Source organism: Hesperophylax consimilis, chromosome 8 (genome assembly GCF_061612785.1).
Source record: "Hesperophylax consimilis isolate HC1 chromosome 8, BYU_Hcon_1.0, whole genome shotgun sequence".
In the NCBI taxonomy this organism is placed as follows: domain Eukaryota; kingdom Metazoa; phylum Arthropoda; class Insecta; order Trichoptera; family Limnephilidae; genus Hesperophylax; species Hesperophylax consimilis.
Window position 1 is genome coordinate 38,762,523 of NC_142843.1, and position 21,786 is coordinate 38,784,308.

Genomic DNA, 21,786 nt, shown 5'->3' on the forward strand with positions numbered 1-21,786 from the left:
CATACGTCCTGGTCGATGGGCGGAGTTATTTGTAAAAAAACCACAAAGTGATGTAAAATAATACCTGCATCTTTTCAAAAGCAGTTATTACAAAACGTGCAACAATTTAAAAAAAAAAAAACAGCTTTTATTTCAGGCTGTCAAATATACTATATTATTAATGTAATCGTCCACCAGTCTGTAAATACTTCTCCAAAACTAAGTGAAAGATTTAAAGAATTTTGCGGAAATTATTTAAGGTTGCGTATAACTTGACGTGATGGAGATTTTAAAACTTTTAATACTCTCGGGCTGAAAACAGCTAAATCAAATTATATCCCTGAAAACCTTCTTGCATAATTAAGTTCGTAATTTCGCGATGCCACTGTTTGGTGAAACTTTATACAATTGCGGTTTCTACATCGTGCAGACACCTACTTACTTCTGATATAAATAGAAGCCCTAGGAAAGGCATGAAAGTACTTTAATTATAAAACACGGATTCAGCTATTTAAAGGCCAAAGGTATTAGCACCCGTAGTGTAGTACTTATATAATTAGTATTTTTAGTGCTGACGTTCGCAAGCTTTTTTACAATTAAAGCTCGCATTAAAATATCCAATAACTCCTGACGTTAGTTACGCTGTGATTTTTTTTCACAGCTTGTCTCAATGATGTCCATGTTACCGCAATAGATTGGCATTTTGTTCTTGTTTGGAATTCATTCAGAAATCTGATATGTTTTGTTGTGTTTCTGTTGTCATCTTGTAAAATGTCTTAAGGTCAGTTGGAGGAAGTGCGGTATATAAATGAGTGAATTGGATTTAATTACCAATAAGTTGTAGCAAATATCTTTACCAATATTAATTACTTCCCTAAAAGGGAACTCGATGTTACATGTGGGTAGAATAATTGTGTGCACCAGTAATAAAAACTCTTTTAACCATTTTAACATTTATTATATAAAATTCTGTTACCACACATATTGCTCAAGGAAGTTAATAAATAAAGCAAGAGACTCATTATAAAAGGTTTAAATCTCAAGGCGTGTCGAGATAGATATTCTCGATAGTTGAAAAATGCAAATCATGACAGTTGAAATTACGAATGGATAAATGATGCTATAAAGAATTAAATGGGCGCCAGCTCAAAATTAGATAATTCTGAACAAATTTATATATTATCAGAGTAATCCCTAAGAAACTAAAGTATAAAATATCAATCTCAATTTAGAGGGCATCTTACGTATATTCTAAGTCCGCCAAGGTCGGCAAGTCTTCAACACCGTCCCTTGTCACACGAGTATTCAGCCACAACTGACGGAACAAATTCCCAACGCTGCAAAGCGCTCTTCAAACTAGTTCGCAAATCAAGACGGCAACTTGAGAATGCTGTCAGCCGCTACGGTAGGTACTCAACAAGCAAGACTGCTACAAAGTAGCGAATTCAGTGTGATTTCAAGAAATAAATGCACTATAACAAAAGTTTAAGTATTTGTTTTTTAATGACCTTGGCGCGGAAACCATAATAGCACTGCATTATGGTGGCGATATAGTTCCCCTGTCTTTAAACTGTACCAATAGGGGAGCTCTAGTGAGGTATCACACAACATTTTTAGTAAAAGTATGTATACTTTAATAAGTAAAAGCTGTCACCTAGATGCACATACCCCGTGAAATGGGACCAGTGGGTAAGGGTATATATGCATTATGTAGCAATATTTTGTAATAAAAAAAATCAATTTAAGAGACGGGTTTGGGTACCAACGCCTGAGAACTATTTATTAGATAGCTAACACTTCTGCAACAGATCACCTCACTTTTGGTGATTTAGCAGGGGTGCCGTGGTTCATCGGGTGAGGTGTGTTCAGGATGCGCCTACCCACCAGCTGCGTGGCAAGCCGGATCGGGAGAGGCTGGTTTTGGGAGACCCTTTGACCTCTTCAACTGATCTCTCTTGACTCATCGCCTTGCACCGCAGCTCGAGGGATAGATCATACGTCCATCACTCCTGCAAAAATTGATCCCTAGATTCCTACCCATCCCTCATATATTTTTCCTTCCCACTTCCTCTCTTTCCCTTTCTTAAAAGGATCCTCCACATAGCATCCCCAAAAATGATACATGCTTTGAGCGAAATTATTTTCCTTAGGATCTCCTGTGTGGGGTTAATGTAAAAAAAACATAAATATATTAACACATTGAAAATGTTAAAGGGAATTGCACTTTATACATCAGCTCTTGCAGTTTCGCGAGGTAATAAAAAAACAAGTACGTCCATAGGGATTTAATATTTCGGGGGGTAAAAATTACTAAGAAAATAAAATGGTTATAAGAATAAAAAAGTCGCCTGAGCCATCTAGTAGCAATAAATTGCTACTTTTTTAGTATATAGTATGTTCCTAGATGTCAAAAATTTTCTGATAAAACCTGATTGATGACAATACCCCGTAGATGGACTTCTCCCCACTGACCATACCAATTTTTGAAAACTTGTAAAATATTTATTATTTCTTGTTTAATTATACAGGTGTTCCACAGTTGTAGGTATATCTAATTAAGTATTACCTAATGGGTTAGTATTCGTCTCCTTCGTTCTCTGGCTTTCAGGTGCAAATATTGACCTCGTTCTACCCAGACAGCAGCTTTTCAGGTCATTATACCACATTAAACTATGTTTATATCGATGGTCAATACCTACGTCTGTTTATTGACTGATAACTGAAAAAGCTTCCCAAATACTGTGAAAATATAGCCTAACAGGACTAAATAAAAAATGTATTATTGCTGTTGTTTATTATCTGCACGTGAAATCGTGGGATATACATCACCATCGTAATGAAAATGTTTGAAACCAACTTGAAAACTTGTAACTGAAGATATCTTAAATGAAATAACGAACATTAAATACAGAAAATTCTCCCTGAAAGTTCAAATTTCCCCCATTACTTGGGCTTATTTCCCCTGCCCAGAATATCCTTTCCTTCGTCGGAGAGGAAACTCCAAGCAATAATTCCTTTACTTGTATCGGGTAAGGTCGGGCTAATTAAGTGTTGTAATTTCCGATGTCTGCTGGAACTTAATTTAGTATTTCTCTCTTAGATCCGGAACGTCCGCCATGGCCAGTCGCACCAATGTCACATTCAACTTAATTCACTACGCCTTTAACTGTCTTACGTTAATTGCTCGGATCTTTTTACACGATTTTTTAATTTTTTTTTCTTGCTAGAGCAATCCCTATGAGTTGCAAAACTCACTGTAGGACGAGGGGAGCTTACAATACATAGATGAGAGTTGATAGGTACAATTTTACATTGGTATTTTGATATCAAAATTATTAGTTTCACATACGAAACAGTACACAAATAGAAAAAGGGAGGTTAAGTAGAAGAAACAAAAATGGAAACATATATAATAGGTATATAAACGTATGCACAGAGCCAAGGTAGAAATTTAGAAGAAAGTACCTACCACTAATACTTTAACCGTTCAAACTAAAATATTTTTAATAAATTATTTAGAAACGCAATAAATTATGAACGAACAAGATGACAGATTCAATCGGCTTAGATAATGCAACTCTACGTTCCATAGATATTCTTGAATACAGACGCGTAGCGTTATTCATTATCGATACTCTGTTTTTTAAATCATGTCAATCCGTATACTAGTGATGGAAATAAATCGATTTTTGTAAAATCTCGCGCGTTTACGTGAAAAGACGTTTTAATGTCTTGACCGCTATTATCATATTTACGTCTTTTGGCGTTCTAATGTTCTGAGTGGTTAATAATACTAATACATTGGAAAAAAGATGCTCGATTACAAATACAGGGGATAGAAAGGAGATAGAAAGAAACAAAACAAAGTACAACACGACAAGAATTACGTATTTTCGTTTGTATATGTTTTTAAAAAATATTCTTTTAAAGCCTTACTTTGAATTTTTTGTGATTATGCTGGCTTATTTTATATATATCTGAAAGAGAGTTATAGAGTGTGTAGGTAATTTAGTTAAGAGATTTTATTCCATATTTCGTAGTGTGTGTTAGAGGAATTCGGATTTTATTGTTATTCCTAGTATTGTGTAGCTTGATGTTAGTGTGGGTTAATTTTTGGGTAATTTGTAATTGGTAATTGGGGTTAATTACTTTGTGGATCCATTCATTGGTTAGTAAACACTGATTTTCAACACAATTTTGACAATATTGTAAGTGTCACTAGTTAATATACTACTTTACATCAATGTAAGTATGTAGAATCCATTTCAGAATCCATTTCAATGTTTTTTTTTCTGTTTTTTCAGGTATGTAACTGCTGATATTTCAACTTAGAATCAAAGGAGCTTTGAATGGGTAATGCCGAAACTTAAAACGTTCACATTTTTGGTAAGTCATGTTTAAACTAATCTATATTATAGTGAACACAATTTCAAAAGTTAAAATAAAACAACCTTTTTTATTATATCTTCAGAGACAAACACAATGGGGTATTAAACTATGAATACCTATAAAAATGTGTGGAATATTTAAAGCTTATTTTTTTGTATTTAAGATTATTGTACTAACATCTAATTTTAATTTTTCATTCATAACTAATTATTGATTTCAAAAACGATTTAAAATCGCACATTCCGAATCGGTTCCAACTGGCTACATCATAACGGCATAGGAAATGTCTGGTAAGACGGCCGTGACCAAAGTTGCCCGGCGTGACGTCAACCCCGCCGAATTTACGAATGACAACGTATAACTGTAAATATAAAATTAACTTAAATAAAATTAAAAATAAATTTTAGAAAATTTATTCGACAACATAAAAATGCCTTCATTATCGTATTTTTTTCGAGATTAAAAAATATCTGTGAAAACACCATGTTAGACACATTGATTGTTAAATTGGAAATCGTGTGACAATCATCCGAGACTCCAAATTTTAAAATAATAAATTGTACGCTTATCTTGAGTAAAACTCGTAACGTGAGAGGCTCTAATCTGGAGAGATCTGGAACTTCAGTTCTGACCGCAGTTTCAGAGATCCCTGAATTTGCCACCTAGCCTTTTCATCAAACTAACAATAGATGTTTTTTGGATTGTCCGTGTCCATGTTTTGTTGATCATTTCGATTCCCACTGAACACTAAACTGAACTTTGAAGTGTTCACCACGATATTTTCAATACATACCACGAAGCACGTTTTTGACTAGGATGCTAAATAATACTCTAATTGATTGAAGAGAAAACCTCTCTACGGGATTAAATTCTTGGTTCATTATAATATAACTTATAACACTGTGAGTGCCTTCGAGAAATTCACAGATCTTTACTGTCGCTTTATTTACTCAGTTGAACAATGCCACTTGTTCAATGTTTCAACTACTTTGTTCAACTGCAGCTACTCCTAGGAATAACCACCTCGTTATGTGTGACAGTCTGTCTGCCTGTTGTAACATTTTCATAAGTATTGACACTTTCTTGTAACGCTTTGAAGACGTTATGCAAACAAGCAGATCCGGTATTCTGTCACAGTAATACTTGTTATTTTCTGTCACCTGACACCATGGGAAATGAAGATGAAATAAAATTGACAACCTCTATAGCACCGGTAAATTTCTTGGCTCTGGGCCCGGAGGTCATGGGCTTTTATCAGACATATTTAGTGGGTAGGTATATTCAAATAAAGAAAAATGTTAATTATATACTTCTTTCCAGATTGAAAGGCAGTCCCTGGTGAAAAACCAACCTCCAGAAGCTAAACTTTACTTAACTTATTTTTTAGCCAGTTACTTGTATTGTCTTCTCTTTAGCACCTCCCTTTCTCGAGCTTGCACAGTAATAATTATTATTACATCGAAGAAAAAGATAAAACTAAAAAAATCTAAACGAAACACGAAACAGAACAAGACACAGAAAATATAAAAGGTAACGGTCTCAACTGGGAATCGAACTCAGGATTTCTGCCTTACCGAGACCAGTGGCGAGCTCGTGACTTTTGGGAGAATTATAGTGCTAATATTACAACAAATTGCATTTTCAGATGTTGTTGTAGCCGAAAACGTCTTAATTAAAAAAAATACGGTTTTTTGCATGAACACGGCCAAACTGAAATTTCTCTAAAATCTTCGTACAAAAAATCGAATTGTCGAAAAAAATAAAAATCGTTTTGGACTAAATAAACATCATTAATAATGTAGATTTTTTAAATTTATCACTCTATCACACTCAAAAGTTACGAGCCGCCACTGACCGGGACAACGTCTTTATCTACTCGACCATATAATAATTAAGTACTTCAAATGTTAATGAAAAGTTGTTGTCCAATAAAAATGTAATTATAGAAATATAATTGTGTAAGTATAGCGCAGTTTTACGATAGTTAATCTCAAATGCGCTTCACAAAATTCCGCAAATGGGGTACGCTGTAGTCTGTAGTCAGTAAATAAAACGAAAAAGGAAATGAATTAAAAATATATCATTTATTGTTACATTGTATACAAAGGGTTTTTAACTTAGTTTCACAACAAATAGTCATAATATTGTCAGTAAGCATAAACTCCAATGATGACTTTCAGATCCCGGAGAAGCGTGTAATTTAAGTTTTGCAGTTGCCACTTTTGAGTGAGTGAATTGATATCACATCTGTTCAGAGATATCACGTTTGTTTGTGCATCGTAATCGAGACATTTCTTACTAGAAGATTGATAAATCCAACTTTGGTCCTGGAAACACAGTAGAATGGCAATTCGACGTAAACAATGTATCATATTTCAAACCATTAGTTTATTAGAAGTCGAAAAGGTCGGGAATAAGATAAACAGAACGAATTAGGGAGGGATACTAAACACAGAATAAGAGATTGTACACATTAATTAGTAGCAAGTGCAAGTGCGTAGCATAAGTGTAAACATCTACCAATCTACGCGTCTCACAAGTCGCGGGCTGTAAGTTCCCGACCCCTGATTTATATGAAGCCATAATATTTTTCACTCAAACTTATTATTATAATACACCGTATCACTAAATTATTCACTCCCAAGAGTTTTTTCTTCTTTTGTCTTTCACGTAATCATAATTTTACTTAGATACATAATATACTCACAGGAAAGAAGCTCCAGCATTGATTACCCCCGGCCTCGTGGCAATCATATAAACCTAGTGGAAACTTGTCATCTCCATCTGATGCATCTAAACATTTCTTGGTTCCAATTGGGCTGCAAAATTTGAATAAATCCCACAATAATCAATGTCTTCTGATTGGTAGAGTATTTAAAATAATTTTTAACGTTACGTTGTTTCGTTCTTAAAATTAAATCTTTGATGTTGGTTATTTCATGAGATATAACATAAAAAAATATTATGCATTCTGAAATGTTAACCCAAGAAGAAAAAGGGACTGTTATCCCAAAAATCAAGCAACCGAAGACTGTTGGTAGCTGATTTTTAAACTGGTAGTTCTACAGTGAATAGTAGAATTTGGTGTCAAAATAAGATGTTACTAATTTTCTCGAATTTAATAAAACAAAACTAAAATTTCCTCTGATCATAAGATTTGTAAGCAGGTTACCTAATTAAATAACTACCTTCTTAATTATATACCATATGTATTATTTTATGCAACATTGTTTAAATTTAAAATATGGAATTACACAATTCGTCCAAAGAAACGACAATATCTTGAATAAAATTCTTTTTTCAAACATTCTTTTCAGGCAAGTAGGTGATAAAATGCGAATTAGAATGTTCAAATAAACACGATGATTTGACATAAAAAAAGAATCTTTAATAAACCATTTAAATCGGCCACAATCCTGAAATGGGAACGGATCGTGCAAACAAATTTACAGACAGACGAAACGCTAAACGGTCGAGTTAAAACAGGGCATCGCTACGATAATCAATGGCAACTGTTAATGACGGTGACCGGATAAATCATCACAATGATAATTCATCACATTTTTAAAAAGTTATATAAAGTCATGGAAAGTGATGAAACAAAAACTTTATCAACTGGGTTAAGTAGGTTAGGTTAGGTAAAGTTTAAAAAAATCATCGTTTCTAATGACTTTATATCACTTTTTAAAAGTGTGTTGAATTGTCACTATGTTGAGTTATCATGGAACCGTTTATGACATATTCCGAATGCATCTATTTTCTTTGAATGGGTAGGTACTTTTCCTGCTTCAATACATACTTAAGTATGATAGTAAAATACGACATTAGGTACTTCAAAATTGTCTCAAATGGTATCCTAATGTCCCACATCTTATCATCTATTGCATCTCTCACGAAGATAAAGGATACGCAACACGGGCATTTGAAATATCTATAAGTAATACATTCCCGTACTTAAATATTTTTGCACATATTTTACCTTATTTCCCCCTGCCAAGAGAGTTTGATGTTTTGTTGTCGATCTTCCCGACGATCGCTTATTGGCATATCAGAATTGCAAGTAGCCACTCTCAACTTGGCGTTTTCTTCATAAGCGTCGCACGATATGCATAGTTTCATATTTGCCAAACTTCGAAACTACAAGGAAGAATGAAAAGTTTAGTTTATATAACCCAATGAACAATAAACATTTTCTCTCACTAGGCCAACCCATAGTGCTATACGTATACGTACCGTAAAATCGGGTGACTTTGATCAATTTTCTACTTTGAAATTAATTATTTTTTTATAAAAAAACATTTGAATCGGAAAAATGTTATTTCATATTTTTGGACTATTTAAACTATTGAAATATATATATATATTTTTAAAATGTGTGTTTGGTGAGCCAAAAAAAACACAAGTCAATTTTCGGAGTGAAGTGACTTTGATATACCATTTTTATAAGCCAATCTTTAAAAAAAAAAAAAAAATCAAAATGAAATAGTTATATAAACAGATCGATAGATACTGAGAGACTTGAATGATAATGAATTTACAAATCTGTCCATTTGAAGATATCTAAAAATGGCTTTATAAATCAATCGATAATAGATTTGAATATAACTAAAAAACCAATTAATTTAACACTTTTTTTCAAAGCATCACAGTCCATGTAGCACGAAAGAAAAATCATTAAAAATAAGCTAGTAATTTCCGAGTGGCAGCGAGACTTGTGCAGGTATCTGTGATTTTTAAAGTAACCCCATATTACGGTACTTCCATGTTATATGCGTTAGTATTTCTGTTTGTTTTATTGTAGCTCACCTCTCCGCTGGCCACCTTTCCTGGCTCTACAGGCGGATATTTCTTCGGCAGATCAAATGCAATCTCCTCCATAAACCACTGGAATGGCTTGCACTGAAGGGTTTCCCGCAGCTGCTTCTGCTTCGTGAGGTCTCCAGGATCTACATCCTTACAGTTGGGATTCCTCTCGTAGTAATATTTCGCGTAGTCATCCATCCATACCTCTGCAACTCGCTTGAAGTTCTAGAAAAAAAAAATTTTTCTTTGCAAACTACTGGTAGATACCAATAAAGCTTACCAACGAATATATTCGTTGAAATTACGAACCGAAACTAGATTTTCAGCTGAAACCGAAGTTCGGCTTCCATTCTAGTTTCGACCTAACTCGAAACCGAAAATTATTTAAATAAGTTTAAAAAAAACACATTTTTCCAGCTGGAAATAGTTCATTAAGTGTGATATAAAATGCACAATGAAGTAAACTACACAAATTTAATGAGTGTAATAGTTTACTTTTAGTGTTTTGGTTCGTTATTACGTTGTTTACTATTGTAACAGTTCTCAAAAGTACGCTGTAGGTTCTTTAACCAATTTGAATTACAAAAAAATATAAAATTTTCACACGTAGCAAACTCTTTGTGGATATTCATAATTAGCATAAAATAACTTTGTTTTTAATACCACTTTATTGGTTATATTTTCAATATTTAAAACCAACCAGATTCGTTTATTTATTGTTTTGGTGTTTAATTCGTAGAACTCCATTTTTTTTTAAATTAATTTAAAATAAATCAAATTTAATAATGTTATAATAATTATTAAGTTCTGCAAGTATTTCTGTTATTCAGTTTTTAATGTGACAGCTGTTTCGGCTTTTGAGGCCATTATCAAACTGTGGATATGTCCACACGGCGACGACTTATATATATATATATCCCCACCCATTTAAATTTCTATAATGTTCAAAAATGATTCCTTGAGAATTGGAATAACCAAAATATTTGGGAATCCAGCAGTGTTTGCACACCTGTTAAAATTAATGACCTAAGGGTTTTCTTAATTGTTGGTACGTGGGTGATTATGTTAAGGAATTATATTTTTTGGGTTTTTTGAAAATATTAAGCAGGGGAGAATTGATCATTTTTGTTTGATTATTAATTAGGGTTATGTTTGGATCACTAGTTCTTTAATTTATCTCTAATTGTTCTAGTAAATTTAATCTAAAACCCTTTCTTTCTATGTGTAAAGGTTTAGACTCGTTGTTGTCAAGCGGGACGTGGTTTTTCTCCAAGAGAATTCAACCGAAATTTTACCGAAATTGAATCGAAGAGGTGAGCTGCGAACTGCGAAAGCAAAATTCGCAGCTCACCTCTTGGAGAAAAACCACGTCCCGCTTGACAAACATTACAAAATAACAGTACAGCACGAATATGTGTATATGAGCAAGTCGGAACACGTGTTCTTAAAAATAATAATAATTTCGCATCTTTTCCTTATATTTATTCGGACAAGGCCACCTGCGTTGAACACGTGTTCAGATATATTTCCTGAATGAGTAATATCTTATCGGGAAATGATCATGCTGTCTCATTTTTAATAGTATAGTGATAAAAAAGCCGTACTCATTTTTCTCCGTGTGGCCGAAACCGAAACCGGAATCCGAAGTTCGGTCCTTCACTAAAAACATTATCTAATAATATTCTAAATTCAGCAACAAAACAAACGAGACTGACCACAAAATAAGACCAAAACCAAAACAAAGTCAATATGTATAATCTTTATATACAGGGTTTTCTAATAAGAGGTGTTATTTTGAATAGCCCGCTATTTCGGTAGATGTTACTTTTGAAGCTGTCATTTTTTGACATTTGACAAATAGAAACTACGCCATTAATACAAATGGAACGATACACGCTTGAACACACGCATTGAAATTATTAAAATTCACTTGAGTCAATCAAATGCAAATCATCTTGAGTGATGAGGCCCATTCCCACCTCGGTGGCTTCGTCAACAAGCAAAATTGTCGCATCTGGGGCTCGGAAAATTCAAGAGTTATTGTTGAAAAGCCTCTCAATCCTCAACGTGTGACTGTTTGGTGCGGTTTATGGTCCGGCGGAGTCATTGGACCTTACTTTTTCGAAAATGAGGCTGGAGCAACAGTTACGGTGAATGGATTGCGCTATCGAGAGATGATTAATGATTTTTTATGGCCGGAATTGGATGGTATTGATCTGGACAACGTTTACTTTCAACAAGACGGCGCTACGTGCCACACAAGCAAAGAAACCATTGATCTTTTACGATTGAATATCGAAATAATACCTCTTATTAAAAAACCCTGTATTTTTTGTAACTCGATTATCCCACGCAGTCCGATTTAAACGCCTGTTTTATTTGTCAAATTATCTACTTCGTTGATTAAAATTTTGTTTCTTTGAATCGGTAAACTGGAGTAATTTGAATCGTTTTAAATAACAAAATATCACTATTATAAACTAGAAAGATTTAACTTAAACGAGTTTCTCTCGCTATTTAAGATGCCTCAAGGCGCAAGCAAACATAACACATAAAACTTAGATTCCTAGGGGCTTAATGAACCAGTTCTAAAGCGGTTAGTCAATTATATGGAGCGATATTTGTCAGCAGTTTAATCAAAACTCATTCCCCAAGCAAGGTGCTCAAGAAACACGATATACGTAAACAAATATTACCACAAATCCCGCGTAAATTATGGTATCTAATATATACAATAAAAAACATCCAATAAACCTCTGCATAAACTGTCGTATTGGATATGTACGATATTTATCACTTTGTCTCATAATAATGTCGTATTTGAATTATTATGAAATACTAGTATGAACTGATCAGAAAAATAAGCCGATGGTTTTACCTCGCAAAGAAAGGATTTGTTCCTCGGATTGGGGAAGGGAGAGAAGTGCCGGTAGATGTGCCCCACCCGGGAGCACGGTGCGTCCACCATCTGTCCCCCGCACTGCCAGATCTTAAAGCTTAGCTCATACTGTTCCCCTCCCCAGATGTCCAGACCTTCGTCGTAGCCTCCGAGCTCCCAGAAAAACCGCGTGGAGATGGCGAACAATCCGCCGGCCATTACTGGACTTCTAAAATATACAGAAAAAATACAACTCCATTATACATTCACAAAAACTACATTAATATCAATAGAGCGAAGGGCTAAGCGTACTAGTTCTCGGTATCAGGTTTTTGACGGCTACACCAAAACTAAACGCTGAAAATCACAATAATTTTAACTAATTATTACATTGAAATATCGGCCCTTATAGGATTAACGCGTGCAATACGGTATCACTTATATTTATTTAAACGCACAGAATTCCCTGATGTAACGCTGCCGAAACATTGACTAAAGAAGGTGGAGGCGCATCACGGCATAATAACCTAAAAATAAATCACCATAAGCTTAATTATTTATTACTCCACCGTTTCTGTTCAACGATTCTTTTCTTGTGTAACAACGGAGAAAAAAAGTTGCAAAAATTCTCGAAAATACTTATATACAGGGTGTCCGGAAACTCGTAGTACAAGCGGGAAACTGGTGAATCTACATCACATTTGGAGTCGATTTTGTAGTATATTTTTTTTTTATTTGAGCTTTCGTTATCGAGTAAATCGAGTTTGAAGTTGATTTTTTTTTTTTTTTTTTAATCAAATTCTTATTACTGAAGATCAAAGTACCCAACTAATTAAAACTATTTGACTGTAAAACAAATGAAGAAACTCGGATTTGAAGCATTATTTTGAAATCACCCTTCATTTAACCCGGTGTAATCATAAAATATTTCTGCTCTGCAGGGTTAAAACATCTGTTATTCAACCCTAAACACCAGAAAAAACTTTAACCCTAAAATAGCCGAAAAATATATTTTTTTGGTTTTTTTTTTTTTTTTTGAAAATGCTCAAATCAAAAAACTTTATGTTTTTTTGGGTTCCCCATGTGGTATAGATTCTCCAGTTTCCCGCTTGTACTACGAGTTTCCGGACACCGTGTATATATAAAACAAAGAGATTCTCATAGACCCAACAAAATGACGTGCAATGAAATCAGGCTACAAAAAAAATCCAATAAGCAAAACAGTTTATTCCATGAATGAAATATTATAATGCGCTGTCGCCAACAAAAAAAAACTAGTCAACTTGTTCAAGAATGTATACAATATAACCTTTCTTTAATGCCCTGTATAAATCTGTTTTAAAAATCTTCAGCCGGATTATTATGTATTGGAAAATAATTTCCCTCGGAACCTATGTCATCTTTGGGGATGCTGTGTGGAAGGGAAGGAAAGAGAGAAAGTTCTGGGAAAGAAAAGGGTATGCGGGTATCCCTCAGAGAGACCAGTTGGAGAAGTCAAAGGGTCTACCGATCCGGCACGCCACGCAGCTAATGGGTAGGCGCATTCTGAACACACCTCACCCGATGAACCCGGGCACCCCTGCTAATTCACCAAACGTAACGACTCACTTGGGGTGACCTGTGGAAAAGGTGTTAGTTATCCAATAAACGGACCCCGGTGCGGCGGTAGCAAAACTCGCCTCCCAAATTAAAAATAAATAGGGTGGTATGCTATTAATAGATTACACACCACTATTAACTCGTATGCTGTGTTAGCTGATGTTTTAAATATGCCTCCGTCGAAATATGAATATGTACTAAGTAAACATTTGAGCAGTGCATATTTTAACGAGATAACACTTTTTTTGTTTTTGTTTCTTCTTTATTTCTTATATAAACTTTGTAATAATGTGTATTCTTTTTCGTGTCAACCTATATAATATAATAATTTTTAGTTTCTTTCCATATTGTCAACACATGCCAACACCGTTCATGTATATAAATGACAATTGTGCCCCTAATTCAAAATAAATCAATAAATAATGGTGGTTTAAACCATATTAGGTATGTATTCTTTTAATATAGATATAAGTAACAAGAAGAGAAAATTATCGTTACTAATGTTTCGTATGTACGAGTTATGGATTAAAAGCGACATTTACAGATGTAAGTATTTACTTGAATGGTTCTGACGGTCCTAGTTTGTCTTCTGGCAACAAAGGAAGCCGTTTGTATAGAAGGTCCCAGTTAAAAGCTCCCCTCGCTCCTTCGTCCTGGGCTTTGTATCGAAATGTGTCCCATTCTATAACGTCGATGAAAGGACAGACGCAGGTCTTGTAGTCTTCTGCTATCGGCTCTGAAAGGACGTACAAACTCTCCGTTACTACCTACTTATTTATAGTAACCATATCTTTAGTTATATATTATACCAACAGCCTAGATAGATAACTTGATTATTTCAATCACTTTGGTGACCAATGATAAAATGAAATTCTCACAAATAAGACGTTGTCAAACTGGCACGGCTAGCATTCCAATACGTAGTTTTGATACAGTGACAACTGACAGCAGTGATGCATGGATTGACACAGGAAGGATGATAGTCAACTGAATGAGGAGGAATGAAAATTTATCCCCAAGACGCTTGAGCACAAATGAAGAGACCCGTAAATAAAGGCTATCTACAGCACAGTCACGTGATCCAGTCAGTGCTATCGACAAAGGTCAATTTGTAGATGGCGGCGATTTTTGTTGATACTCGTTATTAATAATGCTGATTTGTGTGTTGTTTTACCGCAAGCACGTTAAATCAACAGAGTTGACTATGATAAATATGAAATGTAATTTGGCCTAATCAGACCTGTTCTCTTGTCGGCCCTATTCTTTTGACGGTTTGGAGGTATCGACACGTATGAAGATAGATGTTTCGGGAGAATGTTTTAAGCGGAGACGTCAGGGTCAGGAAGACACGATATAGTGAATCAATTACTTATGTCGGGTCTAACAACGTCGTCCCACGGGTCAGTAAGCAATCGACATAAACCGAATGTCGAAAGTGAGACGACTGGCTAAGACTCTGAATAAAAATATAAAATGCTTTAGAAGAGGGCTCTAGGCTGCCCGTACACTCGCTGGCTCGACAAAATAATAATTTTAGAGGGAGATAAGTAATACTCGAGATGCAATCATTGAACCGAAAAGATACTACAGACCCTGGGTGGCTGATGTTTGATGAGAAGCTGTTTAAAATTACATCGTATTTGCTATCCCTGCGGCGGAAAGGTGTGATGCTTTATTAATTAGTTAACTAACTATTCGTTATCAAATTACTAGTAATTCAAAATTGAGTTTTGGTCCAAGGGGTTAATTATTCTCAGAAATTTTCGTAATCGGCTGAATTGCCTCGTTGATTTACCTAATAGTGGCGGCAGCCAATTGACGTTCGCCTCACAGTGAGAATCAAGAAATATCAGAACTTGTCCAGTGGCAACCTTGGCTCCTTCTATCCTGGCTCTAATCAGTCCCATCCTTTCTGGCAGATGGAGCACTTTGACCCGTGGCGGTAGATTATTCCTAACATATTCGTCCAAGGGTTCTTTTAAAAAATCTGTAAAGAGTAATTCATGGATAATAATAACCTTGATTTCATGTTTTTTTCTTCGAAAACAAGTATGATGTATTCTGTTTGCAAGGAAACCTTACGTTTACTTTGCATTCAGAGCATAAAATTATATTTACCTCAATTTCACCTTAAATTTAATTTTTAATTTTGGACTAATATTTTAAAGCGAACCATGTATTTTCCACAATAACTCAACACAATGACAATTGAACATACCTTTAAAAAGTGATATAAAGTAATTGAAAGCTATGAAACCACATATAAACCTAACCTTGTTGTTTTATCACTTTTCATGACTGTAAATCACTTTCTAAGGGTTTATTGAACTGTAGTTTTGATGTGTATTCCTTTAAAGCATAAATTGAAAAAAAGTGTTTTTTTTTCCAAAATTAATAAATAAGCATCATCTATGAACGAGCAGTTTATGAATAATTTAAAATTACCCTGTTTATTGCACTTGTTGTGAACATATTCAATGAAAACATCGTTAGTTTTTGTCATACCTTTAGAGCTAAAGTCGTTCACCATTATGATCTCCAATATGAGTTGTTCCGGAGATCTATTGAGTACACTGTAGACCGTTCTCAGTAGAGTGGTCCAGTGCTCGTTGTAAAAGGGAATCACCACACTGACGTAGGGCAGCTCATTGCTGTACAGCTTCTTCTGGCAGTCGGGGTGACGGATATCAGGTACTGCCCTGTCGAGAGCTATCAAGTCACTCAGGGCACCATTGAAGCCATTGACTGCGTAAATTTCTTTTCCTTTTTCTTCCAGATGGGGAGGAAGACTTTCAGCTTTTCCCTGTTCACCAAAACCTTACAGAAATACAATTTTATAGTATTTTACTATTGACCTCTGGAACACCGGACCCTTCTAGATTACACGACAAAGTTTGTTATACGAGTAGTTAAGCGCACTTGAAGTGAAATGACACTAAACTGCGCTATATAAATTCCATGTTATTATTATTATTATTAGATGCGCTAAATCAAAAATGAAAACTAATTTTTTTCAAGGGTAAGTGTTATTATGATATATTATTCTGACTTAAGGCGAAAATTACACAATATCATATGTCATAATGTTTTAGATTACAATGTTAAGATGTACAGAGATAAGAAAGAGAGAAAAAAGAGGTTAAAAAAAGAAAACATTTAAATAGAATGGAATAAAAGAACAGCTAATTTAATTTAATGACACGAGACATTCTTTGAAATAGTTCCTTCCCTTTACCAATTCTGAATATTTTTTATATAAAGATGATCAGTTTCCGATTTTCTAGTCTCTATATTGAATGAATTGAATATCTTGGGAGCAATATAAGAGAATTTTCTATAACTAGACCACTTAATCAAAAAACTAACATATTTTTTAATGCACTTTCTCACGGCATAAGGGTTAAAATCGTATCTCAAAAAATTCCAGCCAGGGTGAAATTCCACGATCGGTTTGTTGACGAGAAAAATCCTTGTCACTGGTGCTTCGGTGTTTCAGAGGTTGTGAAGTTATGTTTTTTTAATCATTAATGAAGAGATGAAGAGTTATTTCCTCCACTATCTAATTTATCATGACGTTAGTTATTTGAACTTCATCAATAATAATATTTAGATGTTGTTTATAGCGCCTTTTAGTGCAAAATGATCTCATGGGTACTCTACAAATATATCGCTGTACATCAGTTAGTACAGTAGATATTTAAGTGCTGTTCTAGTTTATTAAACATACTGATTTTGTTTGTGACTCTATCTGTAGCTCCGGTTCAATGATCTCTAAAAAAACTTTTGCTTTGAATTTATGTTTCCTTTTTAAAATTGATGTGTTTGTTTAGAGAATTCTTATAAGCGTTACTATCTACCTGTAATATAATATTTTTATTATTTAATTATTATTGGATAATTTGTATAGCGCCGCTTTTGTGAGATATCACCTCAGGGGCGCTTTACAGTTGATGCAGGTATTACAGAAAATATAAATATTATAAAAATAGAGTGAAGTTAAGTTAAGTAAAATAAAGTAAAGGAACAGGTGACACGAAGATAGAAGATGGAGACTCTGCAGCCAGAATCCTAGGTGGTGAAGAAACTGGGCCAGCTGCTGTAGCGAAAGAGTCCACCGCGTCCACCAGCAGTGCCAGCACGAGGTTCGTCATCCGTCCAGGTATGTGTCTGCTGCTAATAAAGCGCTGACACACTATCCTCTCACAGATACCAGACCTTGGCAGCACCGCTGTGACGTTCTACGAAGAAAGAAGATGGAGACTCTGCAGCAAGAATCCTAAGTGGTGAAGGAACTGGACCAGCTGCTGCAGTAAGAGAGTCCACCGCGTCCAACAACAGCGTCCAGGTATGTATCTGCTGCTAATAAAGCGCTGACACCTCACATAGATAAGAGACCCTGGCAGCACCGCTGTGACGTTCGGCAAGTCCATCATTTATCTCCATGTAATCCTGTTCCTGGTAATTGTTGAAGTGGTGCATTCTGTCCGCAATAAAAAGCGACGGTTATAAATTACCCTGAGCTTAGTAAAAAACTTGCCAGTGTCCAAGCTTGCCCAGTTTCCGAGAATTTTGTTGAAAACATCTGGAGTGCATTTACCGATCGCCGTTCGTTTCGAATGTCTAATATTTTTGAGCAAATTTCCGAATATTCACTTTTAAAACACTGAACTCAAATCACATATTATAAAGTTCTAATAGTTATTAAGTTTATTTTTATTTAAGTTCAAATGTTGATTGATTGATTTTAAAAATAATTTCAAAGGGATGTTGCCTCATTTCCCTTGAAAATACTAAAAAAAACACAAAGAGGTTGGAGGAAGCGTTAGGACGCGTCCTGCTGCCACGAAGGGCGCAATAACAGAAATAATATATTTAAATTGACATTTCCAAAATTATAACTAAATTATCGAGAATTCAGACCGCCTCCATTGATGAATTATATTTGGATGAGATACGAAACGAAAAAAATGGTTCCTCTTTCTTTACCTCCAATTAGTGCAATTTGACCTCCAACGCTCTAACGCCGAACCAACGGAAACTACCTATACCGGTCCCCGGGCACTGCTACTCGCATGATAATAACGGAACACGTTTCGACGAAAATTAGTACGCACTAGCGCCTTGATTATATGGTCTGCGCTAGCATGTTTAGCATACATCTTTATCTTCATCTCAACTCTTACGTAGTCTCACGTCTCGATTACTGCAACGGCATTTATGCCAGCCTTCCAAAATATCAAATTGACAAACTTCAATCAGTGTTTAATGCAGCAGCACGGCTCATAACCGGGGTTTCAAAATATTCGCACATTTCAGAACACCTTCGTAACCTTCACTGGCTCAAGTGCCCTGAAAGAATCTAGTACAAACTGTGCTGGATGGTGTTTAAATCCATCAATGAAATGGCCCCACCCTACATCTCTGAACTATGCTTCCCGGAAAACACTGGTCTGAGGCAGTCAACGCTTAGATCAGCAACATCAGCAGCTGTAGGCAGACTGATAGAACCTATGCGCAGCCAAATAGTAAGTTTGGTGATCGCGCTTTCGGAGTATCTGGGCCGAAGGCTTGGAATAAACTCCCTCCGGAACTAAGATCCATAACAAGTCCAACAGAATTCAGGTCTAAACTAAAAACTTACCTTTTTAAGTTGTCGTACCCTTAAATTAAATATACCAATCCTAAGAGAAAGTCCAGTTATATTCAATTTTTTAATTAAGTCCTAAACCCTGTATCTAAATTTCGCCAATAAACAATTAGATAATGTTAATTAAGTGTTAATCTCAAGTGACCTACCAGGTAGGTATTGTACTGTATATTTTCTCCATAAATAGTTAAGTAATAACACTGTAGAAATGTATTATAAGTTTGTACAGCGCCCTTGAGGTGTTTTTGCACAAAAACGGCGCTATAAAAGTCATCCAGGTATTATTATTATTATTGCTTTAGGTCCAAATAAAAAATACGTAACATTTTAAGCCCTTCTACAACAACTTTTAAACATATATTTTGCTTAGGTGTTTCGATATAAATAACTGAGGTGTTTCGTATATCTTTTTTTAAGTTAGTCGACTAATTTTATATATTATTAATAATGTACCAACCTTCTCGTGCAGTATCTTTTTTAATTATTTCATAATCATGCCAATCCATTTTCCTGTCAGATTTTCCATTTGGGTACTAAAAAGATAACCATTTAATTCAAGAACAATTGTAGAAATATAATATAGGAATTATTTACATCTAAATTAACTCATACGAAATACACACCATGTCAACTTATACACACTCTATTAACTCATACCCACCAAGTTAACTCACAAACAGAATAAACATTAAATTAACTCATACATAGATTACACACCGAGTTAACTCAAACACACCAAGTTAATTCATACACACCAAGTACTCACGCGCACCAAGTTAATTAACACACAGAATAAACATCAAGTTAACTCACACACATATTACACACCAAGTTAGTGGTCTACTTACAGTTCTTCGAAACATTTGAAATTGCGAGAAGGATATTTTTTTCGCTGGGTGATACGTCCGCATTAGTTTGAAGGAAACTAGTGTCAGAAAAGCGGTAAATATTGCTAGAACTGCAAATTTGATTAAATGCAGTGAATTTCTCTTCATTTTTTGTGCTTGACCTGTTTTCAAACAATAAAAGGCTTTTATTGCATTATACAATAAAATACTCCGAATTGTCATATTTTATGGAAAGTGAAAACAAAAACTTTATTAACTGGGTTAAGTAGGTTATGTTAGGTTAAAAAAAAAATTTCATCGTTTTTAATGACTTTATATCACTTTTTAAAAGTGTATTGAATAGTCACTGTCTTGAGTTAGCATGGAACCATTGCATACAGTGTTATTAATTATTACTAATTTATAATATATAATAAAGGTATGTATACTTAAATTCTTCATTCTTTAAATTATTTTTTTTCAGTTACAACCCAATTAAAAATAATGGCTGATATTAGACCAGACTTTGAAAAACGATAATTTATTTTGAAGTGCTACTATAAGTGTGAAAACGTAGTGGAAGTGCACTACGTTTATAAGGGAGTTGAAGGGTTTAGAAGGGAAGTCGCTGGGTTTTTTTTATTTTCATCAAAGATCAGTCGATCAATTAAAGGCGGAATTGATAGAGAATACAACGATATTCCCGATGAAATTATTCGCCATGTATGCGATACCTTCGCATACATGGCGAATAATACAACGCTTCGCGTTATCAGCAATGAGTCGATAAAAATAGGCATCAATTTGAACATTAACACTCAAAAATTTCTACATTTCATTAATTTGTTATACATCTAATTATATACTGTTTTTATAATCACGCAGAGTGTGTATACATTTTACACACTCTGCCTGATCCTAAACATAACACAGATTTAAAAATAATAATAATAAAGAAATGAACTTACCTTTTCAGGATATCAACAAAAAAATCAGATTTTAGCATATAATCTGGGAACGATTAATTATTAATTACACTTAAAAATAGAAATAATATTATTTTAGCATTATACATAATATTGTACGCTTTATAAATCACATGTTTTCACAATGAATTAATTTACTATGCTTATTGTTTAGCAAATGCGACTTCCCAAGTTTACCTCATATGATAAGAATCAGCGAACACTGAACAGATAATAGACACTAGAAATGCCTTCCGCGTAGATTGTAATAGAAAAAAATAGACTTTTGGTACCTTTTGGTTCTCGAAATGATTTTTTTTAACGAAGATAAAACACAGTTCTGTACTTAAAATTTACGCCCGATCGGACCGACTTCTGGATCACAAAACACGCCCACATCACACTTCTTGTCTAATTCGTTATTCTCAGTCAGCGAACATAATCGTAACTTTTTATCATATACCATGAGCGTATAAACTAAGTATTTTTTATGGTCCAATCACGAACCCACGACACGTTTTATAGTAAACTGTGTCAACTTATATTTACGCCTATTTGTGTGACCTTGTGTTCACCTCAGAGGCCGAAATGCAACTGGATGAACACGTGGCAAAAGATTGATGAGACAGATAGCTTTATTTATCTAACAATTGAACACATTATGTGGTTATGATATTTTTACCGTTACTGTTAACCAAC

General features: G+C 34.6%; 2 protein-coding genes across 5 annotated transcripts in view; one reads left to right on the forward strand and one right to left on the reverse strand.

Annotated features, from left to right (window-relative positions):
- Positions 1 to 21,786, forward strand: part of dtn (transmembrane protein 132C dtn) — a 455,092-nt gene that overhangs the window by 234,748 nt on the left and 198,558 nt on the right. The window lies entirely within an intron of this gene.
- LOC149422026 (N-acetylgalactosaminyltransferase 6-like) lies at positions 6,495 to 19,839 on the reverse strand. The gene is made up of 9 exons (XM_089634655.1): positions 19,753 to 19,839; positions 16,154 to 16,465; positions 15,444 to 15,635; positions 14,207 to 14,384; positions 12,050 to 12,278; positions 9,175 to 9,396; positions 8,348 to 8,505; positions 7,076 to 7,187; positions 6,495 to 6,695 (listed from the first exon to the last, which is right to left on the reverse strand). Exons 1-9 carry the CDS (start codon positions 19,799 to 19,801, stop codon positions 6,516 to 6,518), a joined length of 1,632 nt encoding a protein of 543 aa, XP_089490781.1. The 5' UTR covers positions 19,802 to 19,839; the 3' UTR covers positions 6,495 to 6,515.